Source organism: Pituophis catenifer, unplaced genomic scaffold (genome assembly GCF_029215685.1).
Source record: "Pituophis catenifer annectens isolate HBS135680 unplaced genomic scaffold, rPitCat1.0.hap2 SCAF_3, whole genome shotgun sequence".
Lineage (NCBI taxonomy): Eukaryota > Metazoa > Chordata > Lepidosauria > Squamata > Colubridae > Pituophis > Pituophis catenifer.
The window spans coordinates 190,047,748-190,062,746 of NW_027256883.1; the positions used below are offsets into that span (position 1 = coordinate 190,047,748).

A 14,999-nucleotide genomic window follows, 5' to 3' on the forward strand; every position below is an offset into this window, starting at 1 on the left:
AATCTTGGAATTTTGTGATGTCTAGATAACGTAATATTTGAATAAGCATAAAAAGAAAAATAAGTCATTCTTGACTGATTTCACAATTTGCCTAAATATAAAGTCCGCCCCATGTAGGATTCCAGAAAAGACGATGATTCTTCTTCCAAATCTCATCAAAAGGACTTTAATGTGCCATCTTTCTCTCTGATAATTCTGTAAGGGGTGCAGAATAAGGAAAGCAAGATAACACTCCACCTTCTTTGCAAGCTCCTGCTTCTCTAGTGTTTCCTGCATAATTATTATTATTATTTTCCATAACCACATCTGTCAAGGAATAACAGAGAATCATTGCCCAGAGTTCTGGCTCGGTAGCCTCCATCTATTCCAGATTTGCACTCTATTCTTGGCCGTTTCGTAGGATCTGAGTTCCCTGTTTCAACCCAAAACAACACCTTAAGACCAAACAAGCAAACAGGAAGGCTATCCATAGGGACGCTGGTTCCACAGCTGGTTCCCCCCCTATCCATGAGTGTAGGAGCCCCAAGAAACCCCGTTTCATAATATTTGGGTTGGTTCTTCCCAGTGGTGAAATCCAAATTATTTTACTACCGGCTTGGTGGGCGTGGCAGGGAAAGGATACTGCAAAATCTCCATTCCCAGCCCACTCTGGGGCCAGCCAGAGGTGGTAATTGCCGGTTCTCTGAACTACTCAAAATGTCCGCTAGAACCTGTCAGAACCTGCTGGATTTCACCCCTGGTTCTTCCCCTAGTTCAGGGGTCCCCAAACTTGGCCGCTTTAAGACTTGTGCAGCTATGCATAGCTGGCTGGAGAATTCTGGGAGTTGAAGTCCACAAGTCTTAAAGCGGCCAAGTTTGAAGACCTCTGCTAGTTGGTGATGTTCCGAATGCATCGGGTGTGAGAAGTAAGGTAAGTGGGGGAGACTTCGCAACTCCAGCGAGCGAGAGGACGATGGAATAAGGGGCGGGGCTATCTGGGCAACGCGTTGCTACCAGGCGTTGCTAAGGGAGGAAGTACTTCCTGGGGGATCGGAAGCGCTTCCGGGGAACGAGGTTGTGCTTGAGTGGTAGGTAAGAGGGGCGCCGGGAGAGGTTAATAAGATTCCTGGAAGTCATTTGAGGGGTGGGAAGGGGGGGGAACAGACTGTTTGAAAGGGAGAAAAATGAGGGCTTTTCTATAATTTCTCTCTACTTTAGCTCTAAGCCAGCCAGCCTGCCTTTATTGATCTGTGCGAGAACCAGCTTTTCGTATTTCTAATGGTTTTCCTTCTTTCTTTCTTTTTTTTCGCTTAACCGCCTTAAAGAAATCCCGAATTTCGCCTAGCAAATCGGTCTAATGCCTTCCCAAAAGGAAAAAAAAAAAAAACAACCTCAACGGCTGTGATTTTATTAGACATAGTGTTTTTTTTTTTTAAAAAAGTAACCTCTAGCAATGGGGGGATTGAAAGAAAGAGAGGAGAAAATCAACCCCTTCGTAAAGAAATGTCTCCCAAGAGATTTATTTATTTATTTATTTTTTAAATGCATGTGGCATTTGGGCAGATTACTTTTTAAACTTAATTTTTGGTCGTAGACACTTGGCTCTGCTCTTCCTGTTTTAAGGTCACTGTAGCTAAAAACTATTTAAATGGCTTCCATTGATGGAGATGTAATGGTTTATTTTTAAAAATAATAGTGAGGGTTTTTTTTTTATGTATAATACTTGAATGGCAAAACACTACAAAACCAGAAGTTCTACTGCCTTTGGTGAGCCTAGAAAGATGCTGTCCCGCCTCCAGAACAGGAAAATGTAATAAGAGTCAGCATGGAAGGAGTAAATGTTAATGAAGCTTTTGCTGCTGCTTCTACTGCTATCAAATTCCTATTTGATACTGTTTAGTTATTTTTTGTACTTCTCTAGTGTATTAATGTTGTGCTTGATAATTCTGCCTCATCACATCATGGCTTTATTCACCCTCTAAATGTTTGGATTAAAATTCCTAGATCTACTTTTAAGCAGGTATTCCAGAGAAGCTTGCTTTTTGTATAAAAATAGACACAGATATCATCCCTTTATATTTTTTAATATATGCATTGAAATGGTTGCCTCAAAATTTGAATTTTGGTAATAAGAGTTGTATTGACAAAAGGCAGGCCATTATACAATTTACTAAATGGAATCTATCTACACAGGAATTTAAATACAATACAGAATTAAAAATCAGTTAAAACAGGCATCATTAGAGTTCCAACAGTCACTGAATTCAGACAGTGATCAGATCAAAAATTCACTGCAATGGCAAAACTTTTAGCTTGGTAAAGAGTGAACAAAATGAATCTCTTAGGGCAAATGTATTATAAGAGGAAAAGCCAATTTACTGTTCCCACTAATCAAACCTCCCAAAGGGTGGGAAATGCATAATATACTAATATAAGAGCAAATCTGTATTAGGGTGACTGGAGTAATACCTTGTAAGTATCTTGATCCTGAACCACTGAAGAATTTGAAGGCTAAAGCTGACATTTTTGATAACTCCCAGAAATGGGCCGGTAGTAACCAAAGAGGAATAAAATAGCCTTTGTCAACCTGACTTGTTTCACATGTTTGTTGGACTCCTGCGGAACTAAACTTCAAAGTCCATGCTACGTGAGATTTCTAAGACCTGGAGTCCAACACATCTGCAAGGTACCTAGTTAGTGGAGGCTCAGTATCACACTCAAATAACCAACAGCATTCTGACCATTTGCCTCAGCATTTTGTGCCTTATGGAGTTCCTGAATGAGGATTATGACTTTATTGGGGGGGGGGGGGGAATGCATATTTCAACGGAACTTCTTTTCCTTGCAGAAACAAGCCAGTCCAATTTTGTTGGAAGAGAACTTAAGGACTTCACTATGGCTGCTGAGTTGGATTTTTCACCCCCTGAAATCCCAGAGCCCACCTTTATGGAAAACATCTTACACTATGGCCTTTTCTTTGGTGCCATTTTCCAGCTCATTTGTGTTCTGGCGATAATCCTCCCTGTTCCAAAGACATATAAAATGGTAAGCATTTCTTGTCTATGACAGGGCGTTGTAACTAACTGCCAGTTTGGCAACAATCTGATCGTTACCTGATTTTTGTTCCCTACGTACACTTTTTTTTCTTTCATTCTTTAGAGGACAAAGAGACATCAGTTGGGTAGTATTTCATCTATTAAGGGCTTTCTGTGCATGATAGGAAGCCCATGGCATCCCAACAATTGCAGCTATTTCCTTAGAATAGAAATGTGGAACCTTTTTTTGCTGCAGGAGAAAGCACATGGCAGAATTGGGTACAACCAAAGTCAATACAAGCTATAGCGTACACTGAAACAGAGAGTAGCCCAAGCCAGCATTTCCATTTCTTCTTGCTTCCTCCCCCCACCCTACCCCCTTCTCTCTCCTTTCTCTTTTCTTATTTCATCAGTCATCTATTTCCATTTTTACTGCACCAAGCTTATTGCCATTTTTACACTTCTGAAGGCAGATACTTTTATTTCCTGCAATATTTTTATACATATTTTTATGTGCCTCTCATCCACACTCTGACTTCTTTCATTCTTCTCCACATCTCTCTGTTCTTTTTTCTGGGAAGAGAAGAGGGGAACAAAATAAAGAGATCTAATCCAATTCAGTGACAATCACTGTAGAAAATTAACATCAGGGAAGAGATGTCAGGCAGGATAGGGATATCTGGCAAACTTGAGAGGATTGTTCTTAATTAGAAACTTCATCTCTTTGCCAGGAAGTGATACAACAAAGGATTCTAGATTAGGGGAAAACACAGGGTTCTAGCTTGGCAAAAATCAGGGTTCTAACCACTTGTGGACACATGAGCGTTAGGCAAGACTGTGGTCACTGTTATGTTTTCTTATATACTCCTTGTAAAAAAAGTAGTTGCATATCATGGATTATTTGTTATGGAGATTATAGTTCATTTCCCAAAATACCACTGACAGCATCACTATTCTATAATTTTATTAAAGTATGACTAGCCAGTCTCTGGGCTTCCTCTTCAAAATTAAAGCGGGATTTTCAGAATTCAAATTTTGAATAAGACTAACTTGTGCACTTGGTGGCACAATTGTGTGTTTGTAACTTGGTAATTTTAAAAAATAGCCTCCTTCCCTCTTTTTGTTTCAAATTTATTCTACGTGTCCATGTTTTTGCCAGAACTGTTTTTTCTTCTTGCACCTGCCTTCAGTAAGCATCAATTGTTTTAATTTAGCCCCAAATGGTGAGTATTATGCCAACTAGCTGAGGAGTTTGCAATTATGAATTATTTAGTAGCAAAGAAAACACTTTTATTATTTGAATGTAAAAACTAAGTCAACTTTCCAGCAAATAATAAACACATCAGATTTCCTCAGTGAAAAGCAAATGCCAGAATATAATGCAGCTGTAACATTTTAAAATGTCAGGAATTTATTCCATATGATACCCGTTTTCACATAGGAATTAACCCTGTAATTAAGTAGTATAGCATTGCTTGAGATTGTAAGAGTCAATGAGCTGCAGAAAAAAGTTCCAGTTCTGATTATTAAAAGGAAGCATGGCTATTCTTTACTTAGCATAGTAATTTTATCTGTTTATCTGTTTTCTTTTCTTTATTCAGGAACATTTAAACTATGCACTTTAAGTCTCTGAATGATAAATGCTTTGCTTCTGTTTGTCCAAAGGATTGGTGTTTCCTGTGGGTGAATCACATACCTTGGCATGCAAGTCCACTATCCTTTCTTGGAAGGACACATAAGCAAATTGCCATAATCCTGTAACTCAGCCAGGTTCATTGATGATAAAGATAGTAGCAGGCCTTCTTCCCGTTCCGGCAGAGCAAAATTTGCATTGCTTTCTAAAAGGCTTAAAATCAGCACAGAACTCTCTGCCAGTTTTTGTGCTTTTTTTTTTTTCCAGTTGGCATACATTAATTGTGGACATCTTTAGAATCCAAAAAATATTTATATCAAAACTTGTTTAATGAGGGAAAGCAATCTGTGAATTTGGCTTCCTCTAAAAATGTCATAAATCAATCTTTCTCTTTCTTTCTTTCTTTCTTTCTTTCTTTCTTTCTTTCTTTCTTTCTTTCTTTCTTTCTTTCTTTCTCTCTCTCTCTCTCTCTCTCTCTTTCTTTCTTTCTTTCTTTCTTTCTTTCTTTCTTTCTTTCTTTTCCTTTTTCCTTTTTCCTTTTTCCTTTCTTTCTCAAGATGATACTTTGATTCCAATTAAAACTGTTTTCTCCATATGTTTCCAAAAATTTCCCACCAGTTTTTTGTAAACTTATCAGGCATTATGTATCAAAGTAGACTAGACAGGGTAGAAGAAATATTTAAAATTAAAGCTGATACTGACGTCATAAAGTTTGCATGGACAGAGCCTAAAAATACCAGTCTCAAATGAATAGTCTGTATTCAGAGTTCTGCTAATTTCAGACACATATTAATATTTGTTAACATAAAACAAATAATGCAGCATGAGTTACTAGATTATAGTATATAAACATTTTTAAAGGACTCACAGAAAATCAACATGGTCAGGATTATCCAAATCTCAGGTGATAACGCTGTTCCAAAGGGCAGGTGCTATGACAGAGAAGGCATGCTTCTTTGGTCTCACTAGGTGGCAGTATTTCATAGAGGTGATCCAAAGCATGTCCACCCTTCGGATCCCATGGGTTAGCCAGAAACACTCAGAGATAGGTGGCCCCACAAGTAACAGACCCTCTGTCATGAAGGGCTTTATGAGTGATAACCAGCACCGTGAAGTGCACCTGGGAACTTGTAGATGCCTAATGCAGCTGTGTAATAGTGATATTGTATAGGGTACCCTGATGGATCCATAACTATACACACCATTGCATTTTGGACCAGTTGTAGCTTCTTGATAGTGTTTTAAGGGCAGCCTCATACAGCATAACTTGCAGCAGACCAGTCAGGAAGCGACTATGGTGTGACTAACCATGAGTAGGGCTTCCTGATCCAGAAACTGGTGCACAAGGTGGATTTGTTCAAAGGCCTTCTTGGTCATGACTGCCAACTGTTCTCCAAGTAGGAATGGAAAATCCAAGAGGATACCCAAATTGCACACAAGTTTTGTCTGGCAAGTTTAATCCTATCCAGAAAGATAGACAGTCTCTAGATTTAGGGAGCCCTAGAATCCACAACCTTTCAGTCTTGTTTGGGTAAAACCATTTACTACTATCATCTATTAGTCCTCCCCCCCCCCTTCACTTTGTTCTCAACATCTTTGCTGCTTTTCCTTCTCTTTGATATAGTTCTAACTTATGTTTTTTGAGGCATTTCTTTCTCCCTTTCCCTATTCAAGATCAATGGCTTTAGCACAATATTGCTATTTTCTGAACAATCAGCTAATTATTCATTGTTAGATTTTAACTCTTCTATGTTTTTTCATAATTTTTTTTTGCCCAGCTTGGCTACAAAGCTGTGCTGATAGGCACTCATGACCTCAAAATACAGGTGGTAATGTCCAGTGTTAAAACTGTAGATTTGTTGTTGTTTTTTTTTAAATGACATTCATATAAACGTCTTCTAAATAAAAATACCTAGGGAATAAACTTTTTAATTAAATTTTCTGTGTAAAAGATATAAGTATAACACATGCAGTACTTAGTACAGTGCCTTTGATTATGTAAATGGTTCATGAGCACGTTTATCCAGCATTCTCATGTACCAGCAAATAATAAAAAAGATCTAAAACCTATCCACAAAATCATTAATGTTCTCTTTTCCTTAATGAACTTAACAGGATACTGAAAGCTTTGAAACGAAAAGTGCTGAAGTAGTCAAGAAACCCAAACTTACTGCTATCTCGGTGAACAAGAAGCTCAAAAAAGAAACAAAGAAGAAACGATAAAATGATATCATGATGAAATTTTCACAGCAGCCATATGGCAACAAGTCAAATTGCAGTGAAAATGACACTGCAAATATATTTGATGAAGCTGTCCTTATTCTGATTTTGAGGAAGTAGATAACACTTTCTAAAATGGCTCCAGATTTATTGTTTTACCTGATCTGTAATAAATAACCTGTAAGGTTAGTGCGAAATATCTTACAGTTCAGTTCAGTAACAGGAAAACAATCTTTTTGGGGGGGCAATGTTTGAGGGACAACTGGATCATAGACATGTCCCACCACATCACTCTTTTCCATTTTTTAAACACAGGGATTGAATACTCCACTACTTTTGTATGTTGTTAATATAATTGGTTATATTATTATCCTTTCATTTTCTTTTATTAAAAAAACAGTCCTAATAACTGTCTGAATTTAGCTTTCTTTGAATTTGAGAATTCTTTAGCGTTTTACTGTTTCTCTATTCTTAGGTATAATAAACCAAGTTGTTCAAATTCTCTTTAAGCATATTGGACTGAATAAATGAAAACTGTCAACAAAAGATGAACATTTTCGTGCCAATAAAAAATGTCAGAGCCAGTGTGGTGTAGTGGTTAAGGCATTAAGCTACAGACTGGAAGACTGGGAGTTCTAGTCTCACTTTAGGCACAAAGCCAGCAGGATGACCTTGGGCCAGTCACTCAATCTCAGCTTTAGTAGGGGGCAATGGAAACCACTTCTGAAAAACCTTGCCAAGAAAACTGCAGGAACTTGTTCAAGCAGTCTCCGACCATCAGACACAAACAGAAGGCGGGGAGGGAGGGTGGGGGGGGGGAAAACTTTGTAGGGATATCGGCAGGTCAGTTGTAATCTACTACTAGTAAACAAAATGTACTTCTAAGTGAGATAGCCTTTGTTATGCTGTTGATAGCAAACTGAAGACAGAATTGTGGTGGCTACTATATGTAGCCAAAACAGAGCAATTGAGAAACTAGAAGCATCTGTTCAAATTCCTGGGAAAATTCCCAATTCTGCAGATGGGAAAAAAATTAACTAGATAAAAACTAACCCTGAACAAAAATATTCCATGCTGCCAAATATATATCTTTATGTTAATATACAATGCTAGGTGTCTGCCCCTGCCATCTTATGATGTTCCATAGGCAAGCTTACTTAGTGCAGACTTCATTATGCAATAGGTCAAATGTAAGTAGGAGCCAGAGAAAGTTAGGTGACCTGCAAATTCACCCCTTCAGGATCACTCATGGGGCTTTGTCCTTCCATGGCCATTTCTGTTTCAGGTTCCAGAAAGATCTTCACCTAATCACTTTTTTTCAGTCCTGCTTAGGAATCCTCAACTTCAGTGAAACACATTTCCTGAGATCACTATTCCTACTGATCTCAGACCTAACAAAAGGGCTTTCCAATCCCATTTGCATCAGGAGAGCAGATGGAGACTCTCCTCACCTTATATCCCCTTTAAATTCAAAGTTCAGGATGTAGATACCGAGTTTAAAATAGTGTTTCTCAATCTTGGCAACTTTGAGATGTGTAATCTTCAGCTCCCAGAATTCATCAGTCTTACTGCATAAACACAGTAAATAGTCCTTTGCCAGGGTAGCAGCATAAAGCAAAGTGCCAGGAATGCTTGGGGAACAAGAATTGCCAGGGAAGTAGGGAAGAGCCTATAGAAATGCAATTTTTTTTAAAAAAAATCCTCAATTTATTTTGGAATCTGCATGAAGAGGAGCTCAGAAAGGAAGACCTGGTGTTAAACTGACATACTAGAAGTCACATCTTACTTCATCAAATGCATATCAGTTTATCCACTCTATACACTTGATGAAATGAATGGTAATTCATGAAATCTTGTGCCTTTTATAAAATTGATTAGGCAGAAAGGGTGCTAATAAACTGATTTTAGGACTCGGGCATGCAAATGTAGCTGTTGCATGTTCAGTCTCTTCAAATTAAACATTCTTTTGGCTTAATTATTTAATAGAATTTTAATTAGCAGGGGTACTTTAGTATTTTAAAGAATAATAGTTATACCAGATATGTGAGTGCTATGGTGAAAAATATCAGAAGTTACCAAAGTTGTGGGCTAAATTTAAAAGTTAAAAAACATCCTCAGAAAAAGACAATAGCAAATCAAGCTCCTGTTCTTTCCAAGGAAAGCACATAAATAGTCCATGAAATCAGCAGGATTCAAATTTAACAAGAAGAATATTTTACTTAAACACAATGGAACCAGGAGCAAACTGAGTTTCAGTGAAAATGCATTTTTGTTTAGCTTATTTGTTGTTTATAAGGTAAGCCTCAAAGCCCCTGAAATCCTGCCACTCGTAAATAATTGAAATTGACAAAATCATGAATATCAGTTCAACTCCAAAGGCTGAGAAGTTTTTATGTACTTATTACAACTTTCCAGCTTCTGGTCTTTTAGCAATTATTATTTTAACTGAGGATGTTTTTGCCCTCTTTGGGTAAAATAGTCACAGCAGCTAATAAAATCATCCAGATTCCATTGCAAAATGTCAATTTCCAATCATCTACTTTGTGGACTGCAGCTTTTAGAGGCATTTGCAAATCTTCCAAGGGATATCATCCCCAGCCAATATTCTCAATAATAGCAAGACTAGATTAACTTTTCTTTCTCCATGGGATAATTGTATTCTAAGGTGAGATGAGAGCAGTAATTAAATGCTCCTCAAGGAGTGCTCTCTTCTATTAAATCCCTCCCCCTCTCTCCTTTTGGAGGACCTATTTTGGAAATTCCCAGTAGACAATGCCCAGATTTCTGCACTGGATTCTGGCAGACTTGACTTTTCTCCCTCTCAGCAATAACAACTAGGATGATGGCATCTTAATTTTTCATTAAAAGAAAAATATATTTGTGTGTTGAGGATTCTTCCCTTTGCAATCTGCTCCTTTTATTATGTTTCATTACGTTGCTTTCTGTTGACTGAAATTGATTATGTTTACACAGCATGTCTTTATGCAGCTCTTGTTCTGGCGATAAAGTCCCTCAGGAGGCTCTGTAAGAAGTAGCTCATGACCAATAATCCTAGGGGCACAGTTCATTTAAATCCTGATTAATCCTTTTCAGACCTCCTTTACTTTTATTTTGGTGCACTGACTCCCTGCCTTGCGTGCACCCAGGCAGAAAGTTGTTCCTGGAAGACAGATAAAGCAGAAGCTCGGGGCTGTTTTAAGGCAGGCAGGTACCTGCCCTGGTTTCTGCAAGACTCAGAAATAGATGGTTTAGAGCTGTTTCGTGGCTGCTTCTTCTGAAACAAGAACCTGAAGCTGTAAACAATTTATGAAAATAAGAATATTCTCCTGGCACTGATGTGTGGTTCTAAATTAGGGAGCTGGGAATGAGCGTGTTTTCATTCATTCATTTTATAACCTATCTGGTTCCCAGAAGTATTAAAAAATATGTCCGGACAAGAGTAAGGGACTTCCCATGTGAGAGAGCTACTGGCAAACCTCAGCCATCACTGAGCCATCACTGTAATATTGGGGAGCAGTTTCATTAATGAGATCCATACTCTAGTCCAAAATAAGTATAAGAGTTTTCCTGGGTGAATCCAATATTATATAGCATACCATTATATGTTTAGATAAGATAGCACCAATCCAGTGGTGGGATTCAAAAAAATTTACTACCGGTTCTGTGGGTGTGGCTTGGTGGGTGTGGCTTGGTGTGGCAGGGGAAGGATCAGCGGTGGGTTCCACTTACCTTTACTACCAGTTCGCAGCAGGTGCACGCACGCTTCTCCACATGCACAAAACCTGCAGATGCGCAGATCACCCATGATGATGTCGTGGCAGGTGGGCAGAGCCTCCCACCGGTTTTACTACCGATTCTATAGAACAGGAGCGAATTGGGAGCAACCCACCATTGAGAAAGATACTGTAAAATATCCATTCCCACCCCATTCCACGGGAAAGATATTGTAACATTTCCATTCCCTCCCCACTCCAGGGGAAGGTTACTGTAAAATCCCCATTTCCTCCCAATCAGCTGGGACTCGGGAGGCAGAGAATAAATGGGGATGGGGCCAGTCAGAGGTGGTATTTACCAGTTCTCCAAACTACTCAAAATTTCCGCTACCGGTTCTCCAGAACTGGTCAGAACCTGCTGAATACCACCTCTGCACCAATCAAAATAGGCCACCTTTACTAATGGCTGTATTCACCATACCTATTTTTCTGAGTTGCTGTTGCTTCGGTATCATTTCATCTTGCCATTATGTGATATTGATAAGGATGGCTCTTACAAAAGCCAATTTTAAGTTTTATAGGGAAGTTCCAAATAAGCCATCATATCTCTTATCAAATACATTCCTTTGTTCTTCGTGAAAGTAGTCATATCCAAAGGCCAGGACTTGAAAATGGGATATCTGTAAAATTAAAATCTCTGTTAACTTACATAAACAGGCTAGGCACTCCCTCATTATGGAAGCTCTACATTTACCAGGTGAAATTGTATGTTCTCCTGTTATATGCAATTATAGTACTTAACATCACTGTCTAGTCCTTTGCATTAAAAGCAAACACACACAATTTGCTTAATAACTTCTAATTTTAAATGCTGCTCCCTAACCTGTAATGTCCAGGGTTCTTAAGATATAACTTTGTTGGCGTTTGATATGTAAATCCTGAACTGAATCACTGAATTAGTGCTACTTGTCTTCAGTTGGAATCTTTTCTGGCTTTAGTACTTGAAATCATTTAGCCGGTCCACCTGGAATCCTTTGGGCTAAAAACATATACAGCACCATAAGAGTTAATATCATGCTGCATCTAATAATTAAGGGCACAATGACCTCATTTACATGGTATGGTAGGCCAGGGATTCTTAAATAATGGTTTATTGTGGGGGGGAACTACTATTGGGTAGTTTTAGGCATCACACTAAGGAGAGGTTATGAATTTCAAACCACATTAAAACTTAATGAAAAGCTGAGCAACACTCATTTTGTAGTTCCCATCGCACTACTATATTCAGGTTTTCAATGACACAATTATTTCAACACAATTATATTTTGGAAAGAAATTATGTAAAGGATCTCAGGATTCTTTCCATTTATCTGTCTGACAGCAGGATAACTGTCCAAAACAGAAGAGGGTCAAATTTGATAAGGTAACATTTCCAAGTTATCTTGGAGCAGTGTTTCAACCTTGGCCACTTTAAGCTGTGTAGATTTCAACTCCCAGGTTGGGGAATTCTGGGAGTTGAAGTCCACTCAGCTTCAAATGGCCACAATTGAGAAACACCGTCTTGGAGGAACTCAGAGAATGGATCAAGGCAGACTCACAAGAGAACAACCTACAGGCTACAATTGACAGATGGAAAACTATAATTAAATGCCAACCCTGACATTTTCCTTTTGTGCCCATTGTGCTTTTAAGAGCAGGTCCAGGCCAAGCTGATGAGTCATGACTGCTACAGCCAATGACAGAACAAGCTTCCTCTTCTCGCTTAGCCTTCTTTTTAGTCACCTTGACTGTTTCTTGAGTCATAGTTATCAAGGCATGTTGGTACATTTGCTATTTGATGGTAACCTCTTTGACTCCAGAATTACATTTCTGTACTTCTTAAACATTTAGGATGTTCAAATGTTCAGAGGGCCACATGCAGGGATGAAATCCAACAGGTTTTGACAGGTTCTGGAGAACCGGTAGTGGAAATTTTGAGCAGTTCGGAGAACCGATAGTGGAAATTTTGAGCAATTTGGAGAACCAGCAAATACCACCTCTGGCTGGCCTCAGAGTGGGGTAGGAATGGAGATATTGCAATATCCTTCCCCTAGGAGTGGGGAGGGAATGGGGATTTTGCAGTATCCTTCCCCTGCCACTCCACGCCACGCCCACCAAGCCATGCCCACAGAACCGGTAGTAAAAAAATTGGATTTCACCACTGGGTACTACAGCATACAACAAAATCACCTCTGAATTTGTTCATTGGAAGCACCCTACACTACATTAACTCTGTTGTGGGAAAGCTCTGACTTCTTCATGAAGAGAACAATGTTGTTATGTGGTAGTCCAAACATCAACAGAGGTAGCATCTTTTCTGACTAATAAATTTGATTTAAAACAGTATACATTCCTGGAAGCTACAGCTTACTTCATCAGATAGTTCCGATGAACTGCATTTGATGAAATGAGCTTAGCACACAAAGGCTGGTGCCTTTTAATAAAATGTGTTAGTCTGAAAAAGTCTTCCCTGAAGGACTGACTTGATGACACACAATCCTCAGTTTGAACAGCTATTTAGTCTTGTGAAGAAGGACAAGAACGGAGAGTAAGGAACCTGAATTTGCTCATCAGGAGGTGAAAAATCATTTGATTTAAGTGCTCCTCCCTAGCTATCGCAAGATGTATTTCTTCCATATTTAAATAGTACTCATTTACAAATGAATACAAAGCAAAGGGATGCAGTGGCTCAGTGGCTAAGGCACTGAGCTTGTCAATCGAAAGGTCGGCAGTTCAGCAGTTCGAATCCCTAGTGCTGCATAACGGGGTGAGTTCCCGTTACTTGTCCCAGCTTCTGCCAACCTAGCAGTTCGAAAGCACGTAAAAAATGCAAGTAGAAAAAATAGGGACCACCTTTGGTGGGAAGGTAACAGCATTCAACTACATATGCTAGTGTTGTGGCCGCTCAAGAAATAGTCAGGCATGGGAAGGGTTTTGTGGCTCCTGGTGTTTTCTTTTCTGTGGGAAATGGGTCCAAATGGCTCTTTGAGTGTTTAAGGTTACAGACCCCTGCCCTAGGGAGATATAAGCCATGGTGGCGCAGTGGTTAGAATGTGGTACTACAGGATGCTTCTGCTGACTGCCGGCTGCCTGCAATTTGGCAGTTCAAATCTCATCAGGCTCAAAGTTGACTCAGCCTTCCATCCTTCCAAGGTCGGTAAAATGAGGGCCCAGATTGTTGGGGCAATATGCTGACTCTGTAAATTGCTTAGAGAGGGCTGTAAAACACTGTGAAGCGGTATATAAGTCTAAGTGCTATTGCTATTGGGCATTTTGAAGAGACCTTCATTTTCCAGAATGTACTTTAACACTCAAGTCAGCCTGGTCATCTCCCCACTGTTCTCTGTAGGCATTTCAAAACATTATTGGGCGTGTTTCAAAGCAAGGTGATCTAACTGTTTAACAAGCTATTGAATTCCTTTTTGGTTTTGTTGATGTTGTAGGGTTTTCACTTTACGCCAGCATTTTAATTTACTAGGCTTTTTTTTTTTTTTGCCTAAAATGTTTTAGAGAAGCCGTTTCTACTGTTTTCTGCAAGCTGCTTCAGGGCATCTGTCTCACAGGGAATGTAGAATAAAAACATCAAAGGGAAGAGCAGAAGGAGAGAAGAAAATTATAACCAGGATAAAAGTTTTACCTGCTGATTTCTACAGATCAGAATGTAGAAAACTCAGGAGCAGGTCTAGGCCATTCGGATGGCCATTCTAGTTTACAGAAAATCAAAACTCAGGTAAAGGATAGTGCATGGTGTAATACCAACCAGGCAACTACAGGTAGTCCTTGATTTACAACAGTTCCTTCAGTTACAACGGCACTGAAAAAATGGACTTATGACTGTCTTTCACACTTATGACGGTTGCGGCATCCCATGGTCACATGATCAAAATTTGGATGCTTAGTGACTGGTTCGTATTTATGACGGTTGCAGTGTCTCTGGATCACGTGATTCCCTTTTGCAAACTTCTGGCCAGCAAAGTCAATGTGGAAGCCAGATTCACTTAACAACCATGTTACTAATTTAATAACTAGAATAGAATAACAGAGTTGGAAGGGGCCTTAGAGGTCTTCTATTCGAACCCCCTGCTTAGGCGGGAAACCCTATACCATTTTAGACAAATGGTTGTCCAATCTCTTCTTAAAAACTTCCAGTGTTGGAACATTCATAACTTCTGGAGGCAAGTTGTTCCACTGATTCATTGTTCTAACTTCACTGATTCGCTTAACAACTGTGGCAAGATAAATCGTAAAATGGGACAAAATTCACGTAACAAACGTCTCACTTAGAAACATAAATTCTGGGCTCAATTGTGGTCGTAAGTCGAGGAGGACTACCTGTATACTGAGCCATAGACAACCATAGAATCATATCTTTGCAAGGAG

At 39.1% G+C, this 14,999-nt stretch overlaps 1 protein-coding gene across 3 annotated transcripts; it reads left to right on the plus strand.

Annotated features, from left to right (window-relative positions):
* The first annotated feature begins 1,036 nt into the window (after positions 1-1,036).
* Positions 1,037-7,270, plus strand: MANBAL (mannosidase beta like). 3 transcript variants are annotated; one of them, XM_070939983.1, is made up of 3 exons: positions 1,037-1,067; positions 2,828-3,024; positions 6,763-7,270. In XM_070939983.1, the coding sequence occupies exons 2-3, from the start codon at positions 2,875-2,877 to the stop codon at positions 6,868-6,870; spliced, it is 258 nt and encodes an 85-aa protein (XP_070796084.1). In that variant the 5' UTR covers positions 1,037-1,067; positions 2,828-2,874; the 3' UTR covers positions 6,871-7,270. The 3 variants fall into 3 exon arrangements, with proteins under 3 accessions (XP_070796084.1, XP_070796085.1, XP_070796086.1); XM_070939984.1 differs by having other exon boundaries at positions 1,047-1,071; XM_070939985.1 differs by lacking the exon at positions 1,037-1,067 and adding an exon at positions 1,080-1,092.
* Positions 7,271-14,999: the final 7,729 nt, after the last annotated feature.